At 40.4% G+C, this 20454-nt stretch overlaps 1 protein-coding gene across 7 annotated transcripts in view; it reads right to left on the bottom strand.

Annotated features, from left to right (window-relative positions):
- Positions 1–471: 471 nt before the first annotated feature.
- elmo2 (engulfment and cell motility 2) overlaps positions 472–20454 on the bottom strand; it is a 26006-nt gene continuing 6023 nt past the window's right edge. For 4 of the 7 annotated variants that reach the window (XM_037101350.1, XM_037101353.1, XM_037101351.1 and 1 more), the window contains exons 2-23: positions 19409–19478; positions 18711–18809; positions 17897–17937; positions 16700–16772; positions 16551–16601; positions 15154–15323; positions 14871–14970; positions 14265–14416; positions 13440–13518; positions 10968–11003; positions 10403–10453; positions 9512–9634; positions 8831–8950; positions 8605–8709; positions 8406–8514; positions 8081–8217; positions 6342–6505; positions 6033–6145; positions 5836–5943; positions 5582–5664; positions 5393–5470; positions 472–4913 (exon numbers count right to left, since the gene is read on the bottom strand). In XM_037101350.1, coding sequence (XP_036957245.1) covers positions 4713–4913; positions 5393–5470; positions 5582–5664; positions 5836–5943; positions 6033–6145; positions 6342–6505; positions 8081–8217; positions 8406–8514; positions 8605–8709; positions 8831–8950; positions 9512–9634; positions 10403–10453; positions 10968–11003; positions 13440–13518; positions 14265–14416; positions 14871–14970; positions 15154–15323; positions 16551–16601; positions 16700–16772; positions 17897–17937; positions 18711–18788 — 2172 coding nt within the window. In that variant the 5' untranslated portion in view covers positions 18789–18809; positions 19409–19478 and the 3' untranslated portion in view covers positions 472–4712. The remainder of the gene's footprint in view (positions 4914–5392; positions 5471–5581; positions 5665–5835; positions 5944–6032; positions 6146–6341; positions 6506–8080; positions 8218–8405; positions 8515–8604; positions 8710–8830; positions 8951–9511; positions 9635–10402; positions 10454–10967; positions 11004–13439; positions 13519–14264; positions 14417–14870; positions 14971–15153; positions 15324–16550; positions 16602–16699; positions 16773–17896; positions 17938–18710; positions 18810–19408; positions 19479–20454) is intronic. The other 3 variants (XM_037101354.1, XM_037101355.1, XM_037101356.1) reach the window with 3 other exon arrangements.

Genomic DNA, 20454 nt, shown 5'->3' with positions numbered 1-20454 from the left:
CTTTTTACTTCAGTCACATTTCAGAGGAAAAGGTGTACTTCATTAACTCTATTTGATGTGAAGGTACAAGTTATTTTGTTTTTATAACAAAATGATTGTACATGCACAATATAAAATAAATCTATAAATACAGGATTTTTTTTTACAAAAATATTCCATACTTGTTAATACTAATTACTGCTAATACTTTTCCTGTAAAAAGAACAATTTAAATGCTGAAACTTTACTTTACTTTTTACCTTATTCAATTCTGTTAACATTTCCACCCGGGTCAAATGAAGCCAGATTTTCATCAGCAATGGTGGTTTTATAACAAGGTAGACAACAATTCCCATGATCCTTTGCTTCTTCTGTCTTTTGTTTTGATCGAGTCCCCAAATGGCAGCAATTACATACTGTGAGTTTGGGTCACAGCATGGGTGATTCATGAAAAAGGAGGATACAAAAGGAACATGCAGTAAAAACAAACCCTCTCAGTTAGACTTTGTATTTATTCACACAAAACATAATACATTTTGTTTTTTTTTTTGCAATAAGGCAGCACAATACTGTATATACATACAATGATCTATATGTATACCATATTTAGATTTTATGTTGTTATTTCTCAACTAACAACATGTCATTCTTTACTATCACTAGTAGCAAGTGTAAAATAAATAGTTAGCAAGTCATGTAAAAGAGTACCAGATGCAAAAACTTCAAGTCATACTGCTAGTACATCCAATGCAACACTCCTCTACTCACTGTGTTATTGATATATTTTAGCTGCAGCTATGTTTTTTTCTGAGAGCAGCTTAAGGGTTTCAGGACTTACTGGAATATAAAATAACCCTTTTCAGCAGTTAAAGGCGCCCTGTGGAATTTCCTTTAAATACATTCAGTGAAAAACGCACTGTGTTTACTTTAGGTCTGACAAATGTATAATGTATTTCCTTCTTCAGAATAAAGTGAACACCTTCAATGCCTATTTTCAAAATGTTTCAAATCTTGTGTTGTTTATACTGTTTATTCTTCCTGTACACTACCTTTGTTGGCACATTGCTGTATATCTTGGTGAATTATTGCCACCTGTTAATTAGTGAAGTAGTGTGAAACCATTGGCAGGAATGTCTATTGTGTCACGCTCGTGCACGGGAAAAACAACGCCCTCTGATAGAAAACCTGCTCCATAGCGCTACTAGAGGTAAAAGAACATTCCGCAGGGAACCTTTAAAATCTGCAGCATCAGTGAGAAATCAAAAGAAAAACATCTGAAAAACAACTTCCAAATATATTCCTTTTCACAAACAGCATCAACAGTAATGGCAATCTCTATTATTCCCATTAGCAGTATAAGATACATTAACACTGACATCATCATTAGGTGCTGGCGTAGGCGTCTAAAACAATACGAGGTGCTTGTGCTATGAAAATGTTTTTGTGACCTTTAAAAACATGAAGATCAAAACTTTTTTTTTTTCAGTGTGAAATGTCAGTAATAACAGTAATAAGCATGTTGAATGTACTGTACAGAGTGACGCAAAGGGAAAACGCTTTGTTAGTTCGATACCCATTCTCTTCACAGATAAGATTGTACAGTCATTTACAAAAATATACTTCTATTCTGCAATAACAAATGACAGCAGTGATTAGTACTGGTTTAGACAGGACATTAATAAACACACAAAAAGTTTAGAACCAATCACACAGTGGAAATAAGATAATGACATCACGCAATAGCACTATAACTTATATCAGTGTGTACAGAACAGACAATCCTGTATGCTCGTGTGTTAAATTAGCAGTGAGCCGTGTCGCTCAACTGTTACTGGCCTGCCTCCATTCATTTGAGGGTCGTGCTTCTGGCACATTAATTAAGACAGGCTAATGGAGCTGCTCTTTTGTCCCGCTTACTTGCACAGTGTGATTGAAAGTCTGAAATAAAGCCTCGAAACTGCTGATGGATTCAAACACCAGGGACATCACACGCTCTTGGGACGGAAGCTTTTTTTTGTTTGAAACAAAATGGCGGCCCTAAAAAGAAGCAACCCTGTGACTGTTAAGTCACTTTGTAACTTTTACGTTTAAGGTAACACCCAATTTCGCATTTATAAGCAGTGTATAAACAAATAGTTTAAAACACACTATACTTTAGTTTTAAAAGATAAAAGCCAGGGGCATGGGTAATGTATGCGTAAGAAGGCTAAGTTCCCTAAATGTACTGCTTTTGTCTATTATTTATATACAGCGATGGGCAGATCTCAGTTATATCCACAGGGTAATCTGCAGATCAGACAGACCTGGTCATAAAACATATTCTGACTGAGAGCAGATGGGAATAGAGTGGCTCAACAAATGTGTCTTTGATGAGGTAAATATCAATGACAGCACCTGCAGTGATCCCCCAGCAGCAGAAATTATATGTGCATTTCTCCATCAAGAGAAACCCATGTGCACATTTACACACAAGGCACAGCAGTTTTTTGATGAATTAACATTAACATTGATTATCTATATCTCCCGACATGACGACAGTCATTCCAGTCAGGATCGAATGTTGTCAAATATTACTTCTTCTTAAACACATCTGCCCACGCAGAGTTCAGGTTTGTACAGTAAAATCATTTGGAGTAAAGCAGCTGTCCTCCTGATAAATCCTAAGCTCCATCAGAGCTGTTTTAAAAACATCATCTCAGAAACTAAAGGTTGAATTCCGTGTCCTCTGGAGATAATAATAGCTACAGTTACATTACTGTGTGCATGAAAAAGTTTAAAATACTGAAAGCAGCCTCTTTAATAATTGAAGTATATCTTTAAAGAAAACACTCTATATAAAAGGGCTGTAATCAATGCGATCGTCAGTCAAATATTGGCCTTCCCTATCCCCAGTCTCATCCACCGCCAACAGCAAAATTATGTTAATAATGTCTTCGATACAAATTGTTAATGCTCTCATTAAGCCTTCAAAACTGGTGTATACCATTGTAATCAAACAAAATCATAAATGTTCAGTAGTTTAAAATGCACTTACAGTTGCAATCCTATTGTAATCAGTATACAGGTCATGTAGAGTTAAGAAACACTTTAAAACACATTTTAAACATCTAATACTGTAAGCCAACATATGATATATTTTTTGACTAGTTAAGATGTACATATGATTATATATTATTCTAACTATGATATACAGCTGCAAAATATTCATTAACACTGGCTTAAACACCAGTTATGAATGCCAGAGAAAATAATACTTAAATCTTGTATCTTCTAAAGCTCATCATGGCATGTTATGTGTCACGAACTATTCATATACTGCTTGTAAATGCAAATGTTACCGCAAAATAGAGAGTTGATTACTGATAAGGCAATGCAGTGACTGTGATTTAACATAAAAGGGTCCAATCTTCATTTTTGTTGTTGGATGTCTTCCATCACACATAACACTGAAACGATTCCTTACACCCCTCGACATGGACAACTTACACTAAATCTCAAAAATCTGCACACACAAAAATACACACAGACACATGAAGTAGCCAAGGACACCACACACTTAAACTCAGTTCAACGGGAAATATTTGTGAAGGGGAGATGTGAGTCAAATGATCTGAAGCAGCGTGAGTATTGAGTAAACAGACACCTGACAGATATATGCCGACAGCACCACTTTTGTGCAGCTGGGATGGTTATGTAATAATTGGTTAGTTGACTGACAGACAATTATCAGCAAATATGCTGACAATCATTCACGGAATATTCATCATTCTTCATCTATTTGCTGGTTTTCTTAGTCCTCAATCATAGCAAACTGAATTTCTTTGGGTTTTCTTTTAGGTTACATAAGTCAGATGAAACAGGGTATGTAAACATGTTTTTTTCCTGTTATTTTACAGATTAAATTATCAATTCATGGAGAAAATAATCTGCAGATTTAAAGATTGTGATAACGGTTGTTAGATGCAGCCTTAGGTTTTTGTGTCTCAGAATTAGTTCAGTGACAGTGATCCTGTCAATCCTGTCAATTTCTTTTAAAATTACTCTTCTAGCTCTCTTCATCACTGATATTTAGCTTCTTGTGTTTTCTGATCCGTGAAAGAAACTTCATGTTTGATCCTCCGTGACATCAACTTTCCCTCCAACTGGAGCAAGACCTTGAGCAAGACAATGGCTGAATCTCATTTCATGAGCGTGCGAGTCTGTGCACTTTCAGCTCATACAGACGTTATGTGGAGGGACAAACAGGGTGCACGTGAACATGTGCATAGCTTAATGGATCAGTTAAGCTACAATTTGATTTAAATATACTCAACTGTAGACTAAATAGGAGTTTTGTACAACATGTCCATCTCCATCACCAGGCAAAGCATTCCTCAACTATATTAACAGGTATACAGCTTTAAATAACAAAGAATGGGGAATACAAATCGAGATGTTGCCTGGAGACTGGACTGACAGATTCACTCACTGAATCTTTACCAGCTCCAGGTGCACTGCTCTGTAGCAGACCCTTACCCTCAGAGCTCTCTATGGAGCTATAAACACATTAGTCCTGATTGACAAACACTACAGCATCACAAACACGTAAGGAGAGAAGTCTCCAGGGCTCTGAAAGGTAAATAAAAAACTCAAAATAACCTTTTCTGGTGCACACATCTGCGGCTAAACTCGTCAAAAGATCCTTCACCAACACACACATGCATTACAAACACACACGCGCTCAAACACACATCTCAGCTGTAGTTGTAGGTGAAGTTGTACGAGCTAGGCTCCTTCGGCACCGGGGGCGGGGCTTCCGGGATGGTGATGTTCTCAAGGTCAAGGAGGCGGAGCTTCATCTCCATGCTGATGAGAGTATCTAGGTCGCTGCGCGTCAGGTCACTGCCCATCTCTCTGCCCAGCAGCGCACACAGCCCGTCAGTCCAGATGCAATACTGCTCCAAAAAAAATCACACACACATAACACAACAGTCAACAAGTCACTGTAACAAGTTGTAGGTCATGTTGTTGATTTGGACGTCCAGATTCATACAATTATCAAACACATGAACTTAAATGTATATGGTCCTGACTAAGCAGCTAATTGTTTTTTGTTGTTGGTCACAAGCATGAATAACTTCAGCCACTGGGGGGATAACAGAAACATGATGAGGAGAGGAGTGTGGGTTTTTAGCTAAAATCAGCCGCCTGGTACAGCTGGGTGTGTAGTTAAAAGGCTGTGAGAGTGAGCCAAAACATTAAGAAAACTAAAACAATGAACGAAGTGCTCTTTGGACCTGATGGCATCTGCAGAGTTGCCTGATAATTCTAGGTTGGTTCTTCCCTACAAGCAACTTTACAATTATACATATTTGATCCATTGTTCATATAAAAATGTTGAACAGTGCAGCTGTGTAGCTGTCGCTACACTTACCTCATACTTATTGGGCGCAACAAAATTGAGTGTCTCATCAGGATCGTACAGGACAGAGAAGGCTAACTCCAGCACCTCCTGAGAGAAACATACGGGACAAACAACACAGTTACACTCAGAGGCAGCAAAGAATGACCGAGCAGCCGTGTGAGTGGAATGACAATAAAAAACAAATCAAAATTATATTACCTTGTTTTGTTTCAGAGCACTTTTTTCCTTCATATGAGGGCAGTCCTTCCCGGTCACCACAGACTTGATATCAGAGACGGGGACTAGGAGGAATAGAAAAGTAACAACTTCATAATTTGACAAGTTTATTAAGGTCAGCCTACTGACACACACACAGCACCGTCTGCTCGTGAATGTTTCATTGTGTGTTATGAAACAGTTATTAGCTGAGACATGGCGCCACCTGGAGAAATAAAGGTTTCAGAATATCTTACTCTTGTCACTGAGTAGCTCAAAAGGCACTTCACCCTGAGGTGACTCATCAAGGTCCCCATAGTGCAGCACTTTGTGATTCAGTGAGAGTCTGCAGAACCAAAACTTCTCTGTGAAAACAGGCAGAGAACACAAGTTTAGCTCATTATCAACAGCACTCCTGTAGAAAAAAAAGTGGTTGTATCGATACCGTGCGTACCTTGCCTCCGGCGGTTCCCCAGTTTGCGGAAGCAGCTTCCCTCACACAGTCGGTTGAGTCTCTGTTGCTTGATGAGCTCCAAGATCTCGGGCTGAATTCTCTCCCGCAACTCGCTGCAGCACAAACAGCACATTAGTAACAGGGACACGCACTGTTGTGTACAATTTACTATTACAAAAACAGAGACATTTTTGCAGCAACAAACATAATCTGCTGCAAAGAAAAAGTTACTAAATTCAGAACAAGTCTAGAAATGGCCAGGTTAAAACTCTAACAGTACAATCAGAGGTAGTGTAGGCACACACTGACATGATTGGTGGAGACTGAAAGTCGTCCTGGCTCATTCGCTCAGACTGCCGCAGGCGCAGAATCTCTGAATAGTTGAGGCCTCGCAGTTTATTCTTCAGCTGGTCTAAAGATGACGGCTTCATTGCCAGAGCCCTGGTGATCTGCTCACGCACCACCTGCATCACCTGGTAAGGTTTTAAGCGTACACACACACACACACACACACACACACACACACACACACACACACACACATCCATATGCACCGAATGAGTGAGGAAAGGTGGAATAAACACATGCCACAGTCCCTCAACTGTTGGCAAATGGCAGAGATATTACTCTCACATATTGTTACAGCTGTAATTCACAGAGCCATTCTTTTCCCATTCAGAGAGTCGTTCTGCTGACAGACATCTTTCCCCAACTAAAGGCATGAATATTTTAAATACACTAGATGGTCCCAGGTATTCTGTAACAATAAATGTCAATATGAGTGGAAATGTATTTAAATGTGATCATCCGGACAAAACACTCTGGATTGAAATAGACAGCATTAAGAATATAATTGTCATATATTATTTAACAAACCAAAAACCTTTTAGCGGTCTACTTCAACCGGCTGTTCGGTCACACAGCAGAACAATGCAGCTGCAGTCATCTCTTAAATGACTTTAAATGTTAAGCCTGATATAACTCACATTCATGCTGAGCAAACCTTGACTGGAGGATGGTGTTTACTTGGCGAGGACAATCAGCCACTGTAAACACTGAAAGTGTTTTTCATTTAGAGTAATTAGCAAGTTAAATGTTTCATCTTCGCCTCCGTTGTCAGAGTGTCAGAGTCTTCAGACAGTCAGACTCTCGCTTTTTATAGGAACTGGTGAACCTGTTTAAATATCCCACAAAAGTTAAAATGAAAAAGTCTAAAAGTCTCTAGGGATGCATGACATGGTTTTTTTTTTCGGTCGATAGCATAATCAATAAAAACCTGCTTCTCATGGCTGATACTGATATGATAACTGAAAACGTCACGTTTTCGTATTCATAAATGAGTTACAACCTGTAGTCTGTGCATACCTGAGAGTAAGAAAGGCTAAGATGTGGTAAGCAAAGATTGATGATTCAATATTGAGCACTTCTCTTCTTCTAAGATTTTTCGTCTTTAAACGTCCACATCAGCGACGACTTGTTAACAACATGTGGCTCTATGTCCTCTATGGGACTCTGCCCAGGTGCAGCAGTTTATCACGTCCATAGTGGGCTGCACTGCCTCTTCTCAATATGTTTGGTCAATATGAACAGTTTTGCTTAGACTTTGAGTATGTTATACCAGCTCTCTTTCATGAATTGGTCACGTGTATTCACATTTTAATGAAAGATTTCAAACACCTTTAAAGCAGCATGGTTCCTGTATTTGGCTGTTTGGCTCTTAGAGCGATACGTTTGATTAAAACTATGTTATGAAGTTCATTTATTCAATCAGCACTTTTGGTTTTTGGCTGCTTCCTTTGATGCTGCCAAAAAATAAATAAATAAATAACAATCAGCATACTGTCCCAATTTCACCTCTTTTTGATTTCTAAAAGAAGACAGAAACAAGTTTAATTCTACTTTGTTAAGGGCGTTGTCGTATCCATCAGTGTTAAATAAATATTTGTCTATACTGTCTGCTTAGGTGGCAAGCACACAACCATTGTTGGGTCAAAGCAGGGAGTGTCAGCACGTAGACAAATAAAAAAGTGAGTGCTTTAATCTCGGACCTTATTGAAGTCCTCGGCTGTGGCCCTCATCTCCTTCCAGGTTTTATTAAGAAGCTGGATGCAGACACAGAAGAACTCCTCCCATGCCCGGTCATGAGTGAAGAACATGGGGTGGTAGTCGTTGCAGCCCTCATTAGCTGCACAAAAGAAAATATTTCAATTGTAAAAGAACAGAAGTGAAAATCAGTATGAGATGCATGTTTCCTCTCTCTCTCTCTCTCTCTCTCTCTCACACATTATCCTTTGCTGGAGTGTTAAGTGTCACACCACAGACATTTTATGAATAAACGCACAACAGCTACTTGTCAAACACAGATCTACTTACGCAGTTCTCCAACTTGGAGTATCTCACACAACATTCGAGTGAGTTCGATGGCGCAGCGGCCAAAGGGACATTCGTGCTTGTCCTCGCGGCTGCTGTTCTCCAGGACGATCTGTCATGGGTGAGACGACATGTTAGGTGTGACTGATTTTTCCACCCCTGTGAGATGAGCAACATCGCGCCTGAGGCAAAAGAAACGAACCCTGATGTATGTGTCCTGGTGAACCTTGGCGAGGTACAGCATGTTGTCCAAAGCCAGCATCCCCGGTGGAGTCTGGGTGAAGTCCATGGCTGGGTTCACATGGTTCTGCATTTAAAACAGAAATGACATCAGCCGGGAGAGAAAAATGTTTTTATTCAAATGTACTTATACAGCTGATTTTACAGTTGCAACACAGAAAAAACTGAGATGTGCCGTGGAGACTCACAGTGAAGCCCAGCATCTTATAGTCCTTGGTGTACATGGCCTTTCTCTTCTCTGTACCAGTGGGGTCATTTTCTCCATCGAAAGCAATCCTGCGCAGCTCGAAGATGATGTCTCTCTGGGCCTGAACCACAGCAAGCAAAGATGTTATCAACATAAAGAGTGACACTTTTAACATTACAGCACCAAAATAATGAAGAACCCTGCAAAGGTTTGGATGAATCAGCAGTCAACAAATGACTGAATTTATGCAAAATAAACAAATATAATCTCAGGAAAATCAGATCAGAAGTTACTTTACTTTATGTTTTTCCACTTTTATACTGTGTGACATACAGTAAGTTCACTTTGTGCATGCACGTGCAAAAGGTCCCATCTACACTGTAGACACTGATGAGAACCAGCAAGAAAATTTTTATTTTCTATTCCACTTTGTACTTTTTACACTTAAAGAAGATCCATCAGAGTAAACCCGACTCAAAGAAGGTCTCTGATCAATACAGCGATTACAGTGATAATAAAGATTATTGAACATGCCATCGATGACTTCTTACATCACTTTACATTTAAAAGAAATTGGTTTATTGCACTCAATGTGCAATGTGACAGAGCATTTGTGAAAATAATCATCTCATCAATAAATAATGAAACCGCTAAACAGATAATACATTCATCTCTATCTTACCTGGTCATTCGGATCCATTTTAGTCATCATTCGTTCTTCCAAAAGGTTGAAGGTCAGTACCTGCAGCACGTAAAGCTGATGTGCCATCTCTGCTTTGATTGGTCGATTTCCTCTAATAACATGCTGGAGAAGAAGAGCGCGGGGTTAGGAGCAAAGCTTCTATATTGGCTACATCAAATACTGACACACAAAACAAAACAAAACAAAACAGAACAGAAAAAGAAAAAGTCAAATAATTTGTTCTCCTCCGCTGATAGGGGAGCTAACAATTGGAACAGCTGGTAAATCATCTGAAGACAGAAAACTGCCAAGGCTACTTGGCTTTATGGACTGCATACCCTGCATATGTTTGTTGCAATTATAAATGGCAACCATACAAGGAAAATATAATGACAAAGACAAACAATGTAGCATCGTGAAACCCGAAAAAAGCACACAATGCTGCAGCATGGTTCCTTGCTCCAGGAAGCAGGACTGCAGCCGACACTTGCAGCCTGCTCAGTCACTCGGCCACTTTCAGTAGAGTTGGTGGCAAAAGGAATCATTTCAGAGCAAGGTTTCGTTCCACTTCACGGAACTTGTGCCATATCACATATACCGGTTCTGTGTCACAGCTCTCTGAGTAAATCTTTCCACATTCTGAACTGCTGGTCCCTGGGATGAAACTTCCAGCCTCTGACAGCCACCAAACTCTGACAGAGGACAGTCCAATATCAATATTTATGTATAGAAAAGGTTTTCAGATTTTTTTTAACAGCAACTAGTTTCAACTGCTGCTCAAATCTCACAAAAGGGGTATTTCACAGCTAACAGTCGGCAGAGCAGATCGTTAACTATGATGTGCAGCTGACATCTCCAGAAATACTTCTGCAGCTCAGACTTGATACTCACATTGAGGATGATGGACCGCAGGTGTTTCTGAGCCAAAGTGCTCGCCATTTCCTGAGGAGAAATTAAAAGACACATATGTGCAATATCTCGATGCAGTAGTCAGGAAATGTTTTGGAGAGGGGAGTCGTGCATTATTCTTGGTGTGTATGCAGATCTGGGAGTGATACTGTTGTTTGACTGCAATGTGTGCCATGTCACTGTATTCCCTCGAAGCTTAAGAAAAATTTCCCAAGAGGGAGACCAAAAAAAAGGGCTGCTCTAGACACAAAATATGAAGGGAAGATGCTTTACTATACAGAAGAGACTTTACTTGTTTCAACCTACAGTAAATGGTCGTTAGATTTCTGACTTTGTGCCCTTCACACGTTCTGTCAAACATGTCGACACGCTCTAACTCCTGTCAATCTGTCAACACAGTCTGTCTGCTGCTGCAGCGAGCTACGACTCTATCTTGTATTTGCGTGGATTATGCGGTGGCACAGAAAGAGCGAGAGAGCGAAGGAGGGGAGGAGGAGGACTGTGGGGCGAGGAGGATGGTATGGGATGCCGAGGGATGTGTACTCACAGTGAGGTGCTGCTCCAGCGGGTTAGTATACTCCTCCTACAGGTTGAAGGGAGGGAGGAGGGACGTGGGTGTAACAGCAATGGAAACAGAGAGCGCACACACGGACAATGAGATACAGGGATACATCACCGGCACAGCATGCAATAAGGACGGAATAAGAACATGAAACAACAGTCAAATATGGACTTCAAGTGGTCACAACATACAGCTGTTTTAAAACATCACAGAGCGTGTCAGATGACCACGCATTTATTGGTTGATTCATCTGGGTTTGAAAGCATTTGACAAAGAACTGAAATTCCATCCTCCCACAGAGGATACGGTGATATTCTAACCACCATTCATGTATGAAAATCACTGTGGTGTTCTGGGAGCTGCCTTATCTAGAATGCTGGAAAAACAGTTTTTTCACCGCAAAGAAAATCCTATGCACAAGACAGACATCAAAACAGCAACTCTTCTGAAAATTATAACAAAAATTGTGTGAAAATATCCATGTGTCTATGCTGTAAAGATAAACTCCACTCTGATACACTCAATGCATCTGGAGTTTTAGCCCTGTTTGTAATCACTTTAGCAGTACAGTATGTACTCTGTGTCCCTCTGCTGTATTCATATCAAAAGAACTGACTAAGTTCGCCCTCCAGTGGTCAATGACAGCAGCAGGAGATGAATGCATGTTCAAGGACAACTGTTGGAACATGCAGTACATCAGATGGCCCGAAGAAAGGAAATGTAATAACTCACAGAAATAAAAGGTAAATAATACACCTCTTCTTTTCATTGCGTCTTTCAGCCCTCCGCCTTCACACACACTCTCTTTTATTACTTTCAAAATGGACTGAGGAGTCCTCTGACAAACTGAGGAGCCCTTACCCCGTATGGGTAATTTTCAATACATCTTAAGCTAACGATTGTGGTAACTGGGGCTTCAATTCCGAGAAATTTACAATTGGGCTACTGAATCAAAAAAGTCATAGAGTGACAGCCTGACATGTCACTGCCTCATCAACTTGATGAAATTATCTCGGGGCATTTTAAGTGATGACCACAAAACACAAGATCACATTGTTCAGACAAATTATTACAAGAATAATCCAACATGAGCTGCATACACTATTTGCAATTCCCCCTCCTGCAATCAATGGCGTGTAACACTGCAGAAGTGAAGCTACATTATGAATGTAGTTTTGAGGTGATTTGTAAACTTTCTGCATGTGCAGCTCATTTAGATCAAGCAACAGATGCTTTGCGGCAGCACTGTACTTCGAAAACCTTTCTTTGCTTATAAACATTCCCTGTTATTGCTTTTATGCATCAATATAGCTGCTATTACAGGACAGCTGTTGACTGCTGTTAAACATATTGTGAGTTGTGATCAAATTTCTCCCTTACTCTGGTAAATACTAGTGTTGTGTGTGATACAAAACTACAAAGTGATGTTTTTATGTGGCCAAAACTAAATATATTCACTGTCAGTAACTCATCATTTAACTTGAGGCATTAGCTGAGATTTCCAACATGGAGACCAGTCATTATAAATGTGATGCCCCCCCGACACACACACACACAGTAGACAAAACAGCGTATGACACAGGATGAAACAGTGAGCCGGTACAGCGTGTGAGCTGGGACTGAAGTTATCACTGCAGGGTGAGCTGAGCAAAATGAGCCGTTATGACAGTGATGAGTAACACACTGGACGGAGATCCAAAGACCCGCTCGCTCCTTTAGTTCCTGAGCATTTGGCTGTGCTGCAAAGACATTTCAGGCACAGAATGCATCCGTTTGGGATGTTTCTGTTCAACTACATTCAATCAAACTGCACTTGCTGTCATAAATTAGCCTATTTGGACGTACCTGAATGACTTTTTGTGCCACATTTGTTAAATCCTGCCTACGCTGCTAACAATGCCAGGATGTCACATTTTCACACTCTGCTCTCCATCATGAGCAGATTATGATGATATATGATATCCAGTATCAGTGGCTGGCATCGTGTCCGATCCTTGAGATGATTAGAAATGAGCACCTTTCGCCGAAATAAGCCTGCAAATAAATCCTTAATAATCAAGTCATCCCTCTGTTACAGCTGGGAGGCACGTCTACCTCGCTGAGCAATGCTGAAATTACTGCAGCATAACAAATGTGCGAACTTCAAAGGAAAGCAAGCACTATTTTGAGTGAGTGTGACATTACAGTGGTGACAGAATCCACAACATGACAGCTGGCAGACAGACGCCTATTCATGGGATTAACTCTGGTAACTAACCTACCGCTGCAGCCAGGTTGAGGCAATATCTGCAGCTCGGTGACGCCCCAAAACACATGACTGTCATGAATAAATGTCAGTTTAGTACCCACGGGTGGCTTTTATTAGAGTGTAACGTGAGGATGGAACATTATTAGTATTCTAGCTATGTCTATCTGTTTCGTGTACTTAGACCTTTTTCTCCACTGCTGTGCACTGACCTGCCGCCTGTCCTCCGGCGCCTTCAGGAAAAGAGCGTTGATGAGGGCGATGGCGTAGGTTTGGATCTCCTGGTTTGACCTGAAGGGATACCAAGCAATGTAACAACCAGTTAGAAGCCTCGTGCTCTCCATACAAAGCTTAAGCTACGGGCAACTATGCTACGTAACGATTCATCTAAACCTGAGCAATGTCATACAATTTTTAGAAGACATTCTTCACCCTAACATTTTTTAATCATCACATTATTCTTAATTTTGTTTTTAAAGCAGTTAAACTAGTTTATTGAAAAATTTAAAGAAATATTAGCTTTACTTTCACTACCATAAAAAGGCTGGAACCAACAATGAATGGATCCTCCTGACAAGAATCGCCTGAGTAACCACACCACATACAGCTTGTTCTTCAGGACTGTTTACTTCAGTTTGAGTAATGTTTGCTAAAATTAAAAAAAAAAAAAAAAAAAAAAACAGAGCGCAGCTGTTTTTGGTAAATGATGTACATGAAATGTGCATGTGACTTTTATTTTAAAGGCTGAGAGCCACAAGCAGGACAGAGAAGCAGGGAGGTTATGAGAGGAGGACTAACACATTGTTGGTTTGGGTTTATCTCATGGGATTTGCTGCCAAGACTGAAAAACATAGAATAACGCCATCTCATCTCAGCATCCCGAACTCTCTCTTCTAAAGCAGCACCACAAGCCAAATTCTGTGGCATACTTCTAATATTTTACTCCTTCAGTTACTTCATTCACTCCTCCGCCCACCCACCCCCCCACCTCGACATATCAGAGTGCGTGAAGCCCCTGTGCGTGTGTGTGTGCTCACACTTGCAGGTGCCCGATGAGCTGTCCCACGGTGATCTCCTGCGCCACTCGATGGTACAGGCTGTGGCTGTTGAGGACCATGCTCTCGAGGATGGCGAGGGAGCGCTGCAGGATGGACACATCCACCATCGGCTGGTTCACGTAGCCTGCAATCTGTGGGAGGAGGACAGAGGAGGAGAGGACGCTGAGTCAACTCAAGTGGGCTTGAAAGTTTCTGAGTCGCCCCAACAAGAGCATGTGATCCATGGAAAGTTAAATCCCTCTACTATTGAAAAAAATGAATTTGAATGTGAAAGAAAACCACAAGTTGAGAAAGTTTCTCCCCCGAGTGACAGTCAAGGCCAAGCGGAAGTTTGCAGAAGAAAACCAAGTTGCATACACACTGAAGGAGCTCGGCGTAGTGCTCAGAGTAGCTAGGCAACAGCACCCACTCACTTCCAGCACGAAGGACGAAAGGAGGGTAGAGTAATTAAATTAAAGCTTATGAATAAATGAGAATAAAAAGTACAGACCTTTGAATTTTAAACAATAGAGGTTTGTCCAGTGGGCTGCGTGTGAACACTGTACTGTGTGGGATTATGAGCTGTTCTTTTGATGGAGGACGTACCTGTTTGATGAAGGAGAGGGAGATAAGGTCCCAGGACACAATGCCGTGGTCCATTAGCTCCAGGAAGGCGGTGAGAGTGAAGGCCAGCATTTCGCCGAAGCTGAAGATAGCAAAGAACAATTAGTGCGGCCCGTTTCCAGCGTCTGACCTGGACAGTCCCAACCAGATTCAACCTCCCCCTCAGTGGCATAGCTTTAAGCAATCACAGCACTCAGTGCAGCATGAGCCTGGTGTAGAACTAGCAACTATCATCGCTGTCAGAAAAAAATCAATTGGTGCTCACTGGGTGCCACTCTCAACCAGACGGGCCAGCGTGCCGATGCCCTCCATATTGATGAACTCTGTGGCGAATGTTGGGTCTGCGGACAGCTTGGCGAGCTCCTTCAGAGCCTCCAGGCGAGCGTCGATACCATGGGATTGGATCCTCTCCAGGAGCTGACGAGCAGCACGGGCCTATGAGACAGAGAAAAACACATCTCTCACGATAAGCTTACCTCAGCCAAGAGTTCATTGAATTATGACTCAATGATTAATTAATGATTAAGACTCAAGGCAAAGCTCCTCCCAATGGTTTGTTGTTGTATCTATATTTAGGGACTCACATATTTTAACATTAGTAATGTCTCGGTGTAATAATAATTTGATAGACTCTGACTGATCAAATTACAGAGTGAAAAAAATCAATATAGGTAAATTGGTCAATATATAAATAACAATTTAATACAGATCTTTTTTCACAATGGTCCATAAAATGTGGTTTTCAGACACCAAACATAAACATATACAAACATATTTAGTCATTATAAACTGCCCTAAGCATCTTTTTCCAACATATCTGTATTTTACCAATAAACCTGTAATGGGCCATTATTAGCTAATTAAATCTGCCAACCGATATACGTCCAAGCACTAACTGTCAAAGGTGGCTGTTCTGACTGACCAACCAGAAGTGTCAATATCTGACGGGTTGGCAGTGAGATTCAATAATCGACTGTCTTACAAATTGGACCTTTAAAAGCCTGTCTTATGTTGCAATTCAGGATCATTTTGGTTCAATTAATTTGATGAGACTACAATTTGTTAAAAGAGGAAGCACAAATTACACAATTTGCTATGTAATGGCAGGTGGGCTTCAACCTGACATGTTACCGAAGCCGTTATTATATAAATTATACCTGCATTCATTCAGAATACTTCATTGTGTTTAGAAGACTATAAAACGTGAGCAAAAGAGAACTTCAATATAAAACATAAAGGACTCTATTGTTGGAAATACAGACAAAGAGCGTTAAGACAAACTCAACTACTTTAAAAACGATCGGCCAAAGTTGAACCAGACAGTCAGCGTGTAAGCTATGATAGCTTGTTTAACGGTGCACTGAGTAGGACGTCTGGTGTTACGGTGGTGGAGGCGTGAGGTGCACCCACTGTGCACTTGGAGGCAGGGTGGGATTAGTGGGAATACATTATCATACATTAACAGTGTGTTAGAACGCTGCTATAAAATCCACTCATTTCATGCTTTTAGATAGCAGTGGTCTTGTATCAATAAAGACAAGTGTTTATAAAGAAGACATTTGCAAAATGCACCACAAAATAAGAGTAAAATTCGAGTGAGGTGCCAGTCACTGAAGAACTGGGAAGACTCAATTGAACGCGAACAAACAAAAGGTGACTCACAGGTGAAATGGCTAATCGAAGGATGGTCCCGTTCTTGATATCACCGCGGCTCTAAAAGATAAGAAAACATGAATGTCTCTGCACGGTCAACACTGATTTACAATGCAACTGACACAAGCTTGCACAAGGAAGAAAACGGTGAAGCTCACCTGCTCTGTGATGTAAAGCTGAGGGCCGTCAGCGTAACGCAGAGCAAATTGCTCTGAGCCGGACAGAGACCAGCTAAGGACAAAGAGAGAAAGACTGTTAAGAGGTAAAAATTCAATAAATAAAGCGTTGGACTCCTACTACAGTTGAAGCAGTGGGACATAAAGTAAACTTTATTTGGTGTTTTTACTGCAGCACTCTCTAGTATGCAAGAATAAAACGTTGTTGAAACTCAGATCGCTCCCTCCAGCATTTACACTAGTGGCAAAACTGAGAGATTGTGGAGGAGAATTATTCAGTGGGTGTTAACAGTGAAGTGCAAGGGATGTTCAGTTTCAAATGGAGAAAGGGAGGCAGTGGGTAGATGCAGCACCGAGGTGGACAGGCCAGATGAAATCCTGCAATATTCATCCCTGAAGCGAAAGCAAAAGAGCACCAAAAATCCCACTTTAAGACTTAAAGAGAAATCATAGAATATTCTAATGAGAAAAAAAATGGGGAGAGGATGGTTATGTAAGGTGTCAACAGTCAGATCTTATCCTTGAGCTCTGTGTGTCTACACAACTGCACCAACTGTGCAAGATTATAAGGTTGATTTCATGTAAGAACAGGTATCACAGGCAGTCTTTCTTCTGCCTACACATGCTGTTGTTTTGACAGAACCAGCAGGTAGCACAGCCCCCTCTAAATAAACAAGTTCAACAGGCATTTATCGAATATATTAATCTTAAGAGTGATAAACAATAACTCAAAGTGTCAGTAGAGTTCCTCTGGGTTTGATGACATTAAGCCATTTCTCTGCTTATTTATGGAACAGAGCTAAGGGTTGGGCTGCTGTCCTTCTTTCAGACCTTTAAATGTGTTTTTTGCGATGACAGCTGGAGGCAACGCATAACAAAAGAAATCACTGTCAACGTTTTACATAACTATCAGATGAAGCCAGAGAAAAAATGTTTACTCTCCAAACTGTAACATATACGTCAGTATTCACTTCAATTGTGGTCTTGTTTGTGTGCAATTATAGCTGCTTCCTACACGTGACCTAAATAAAACCTCTTATATGCTTTGGATAAACTAGAGAGGGAGATCATTACACATTGCATGTTTGCTAATATTCAATCGTTTGATAAAGGAACAAGAAAGTCAGTAAAAATGACGAGGAAAATCTTTAAATATGAGGCTAATAAGCTTATGCTTACCCGTCACATACTTCCCGAATTATTGAGGACAAAGGCCTTTTCTGCAAACAGACAAAATCCACTGTAAATTTACAACATCAAAACATAGATTAAAACATAGTTTCAAAGTGTCAATTCATCAAGTTTTTTGAATCACTGGGTGTAATGGGGACATAAAGATTAGTATCTTCCTTGTTTGAGTGAAAATTAATGTTAGGGCTTCTAACAGAAGCACGTCACTAGACAGCAACAAGGGGCCTGGGATTGACCCTTGGGGGATACCACAGGAAAGGGGGGCCAGGGAAAGGAGAAGGTTTTAAAACAGTGAAACTTCTGTTAGTGCGGTAGAAGCAGAACCATTTAAATGCTCAGCCCTTAATGCCAAACCACTGTTCCATTTGGCTGATTAAAACTGAGTGGTCCACTGTGTCGAAAGCTGAACCGAGATCGAGGAGGATTAAATTGAGGAGTCTCCAAACAGTAGCAAGTCATCTGATAGCTTAACCAGAGCTGATTCTGTACTGTGGTGAACTTGAAACCACACCAACATTCTTTAAAGATGTTATGGCTATTCATAAAATAAATTAATGAAGAAATGTTAGTCTCCCTGCCATGTTTTCAATTGTATTTCATTACAGTCTATTACACATTATGAGTTACTAATTATGACAGCCACTAAAGTACTTACATGGATTCTATATTCATAATAAATTAAAGCTGCAACAATCACATTACATTACTCTCTGAAGGTTCAGCCACTGACAAATATCACTCGGTCGAGGTTACGAGAGGAACTGGAAATGTACTTAATGTCACGTTGTATGCAAACACAGACCTGGTCCATCTCTATAAGCTGAGCATTAGCACCAGGCCATTCAATAGCCACCTTCACGATGTCAGCAGGGGGCGGCATGGCTGTTTTTATAGTAGCACCCTGCGGAAGAAAAAATTAATTAGTTTTACTTCCCGTGCACCCATCCATCTGTTGGACACATTTTAAAACACTTTTTACTCCACTTGAACATTGAATCACCTTCACGAGTGCTACAGTACATGTAAGAATAGGCCACCTGTCGAGTTCATACTCTAAACAAATAAGAGGCAGCATACCCACCAGAATACCCGCAAACTGGTTCTAACTGTAGCTGCCGTGAGCTAGTTAGCTCAGTTAGCCATGCAACTAGCTTACTCTGCACTGAGGGGGAGTGCTGCTGCTGTGTCTAAGGGATAGCTAGACAGCATGCTAACGCCAGAAGATGTGATGTGATGTCTTTGACATTACCTCAAAACTGTTATTTCTTCTTATTTTGTTATCTAATTTTTTAAAATATATTAAGGTAAAAGTATTACATATTGCACCTTAAAATATCATTACATGTTAAATGATGATAACTCACCTATTCAGACTGTGAGTATTACGATATCATTCTACACTCCTACAGCATGTCACAATGTTTGGACCCTCACTGCGTTTCTGGTTTTCAGTCTGAGTGATTAACTTCAGAATAATATGAACTTATTGTAATACGTCACCAAAAGGAGAAGTGTTGAGGGGGTCAGTCACTCTCGCAGCTCTGCTGTTTAAACCACTGTGTCAGCTCCCCTGTGAACACACAAACCCACACAGCCGTCATTGCCAGTGCAAAACCTTGTTTTCCTTGAAGCCCCAAAGATCCAGTTTTGCTCCACCCCTGCATTTTTTTTTCTCCTCTGAACTCAATCTGTCAGTGAACGGATCAATAAGCATGACTGTTTTACAAAAACACACACACACACAGATCTTGACTGGGCCAAGCCTCCTGCCTACAGGGTTCTGGGTTTGCTGCACATCGTTGCCTTCGACTTGTTATTATCATTGCCAGTCAAAATGCACAATATCTTTACATTTCATTTGTGTTACACCTCTCCTAACCAACTTTTTTGACATTCCACTTGTAAGTGTCCAACCAAAACAGTTTTGTTCTGGTCCTTGCTGCATCGGGTGCAGATTTAAGAAGCTGAGCTGTGTGTCTGTTGTAGAGAACTAAAAAGACACAACTTAACAGGAAGCTCTTTCATTTTGGGACTTGTCATTAAATAACTGTGAAGTCTGTGCATTTTTTATTTGCTCATCACACATATAGCGTATTTGTTGGTTGATAACAACTGCAACACCAAAATGCCAAAGTCATGTTTGAGGTCTGTTCAAGAGAAATTTGTGTTTTGTCCACCAAACAGCAGAGACAAGTTTATTTTCAACTGTAAAGTGTCACACTCAGCACATATTGTATCTTTCTCACAATTCTTTAACAAACAAAATTAAGCTACAACACGTCTGACTGATGTATGTCATTAGTTTGTGTAAAACTCTCATGCTATATATTGACATTGCTCCCTCCGTGAAAGAAAATCCCACGATTATGACTGAAGATGCACGATATTTCTTTTTTTCACCCAGTAAGCTGCTTATAACTGTTTATTTCATGCTTCTGATGGACATGTCATTAATATAGCTTTTAATTTCAAATGTTACCTTTTAAAAATAAGTTCATAACTTGCAGTTTATGCACACCTGAGCTGTAACAAGATTTGTTACCATT

The sequence above is a fragment of the Acanthopagrus latus genome, chromosome 6 (assembly GCF_904848185.1).
Source record: "Acanthopagrus latus isolate v.2019 chromosome 6, fAcaLat1.1, whole genome shotgun sequence".
Lineage (NCBI taxonomy): Eukaryota > Metazoa > Chordata > Actinopteri > Spariformes > Sparidae > Acanthopagrus > Acanthopagrus latus.
Note: the sequence above shows the minus strand (reverse complement) of the source record. Positions and strands in the feature narration are given on the sequence as shown.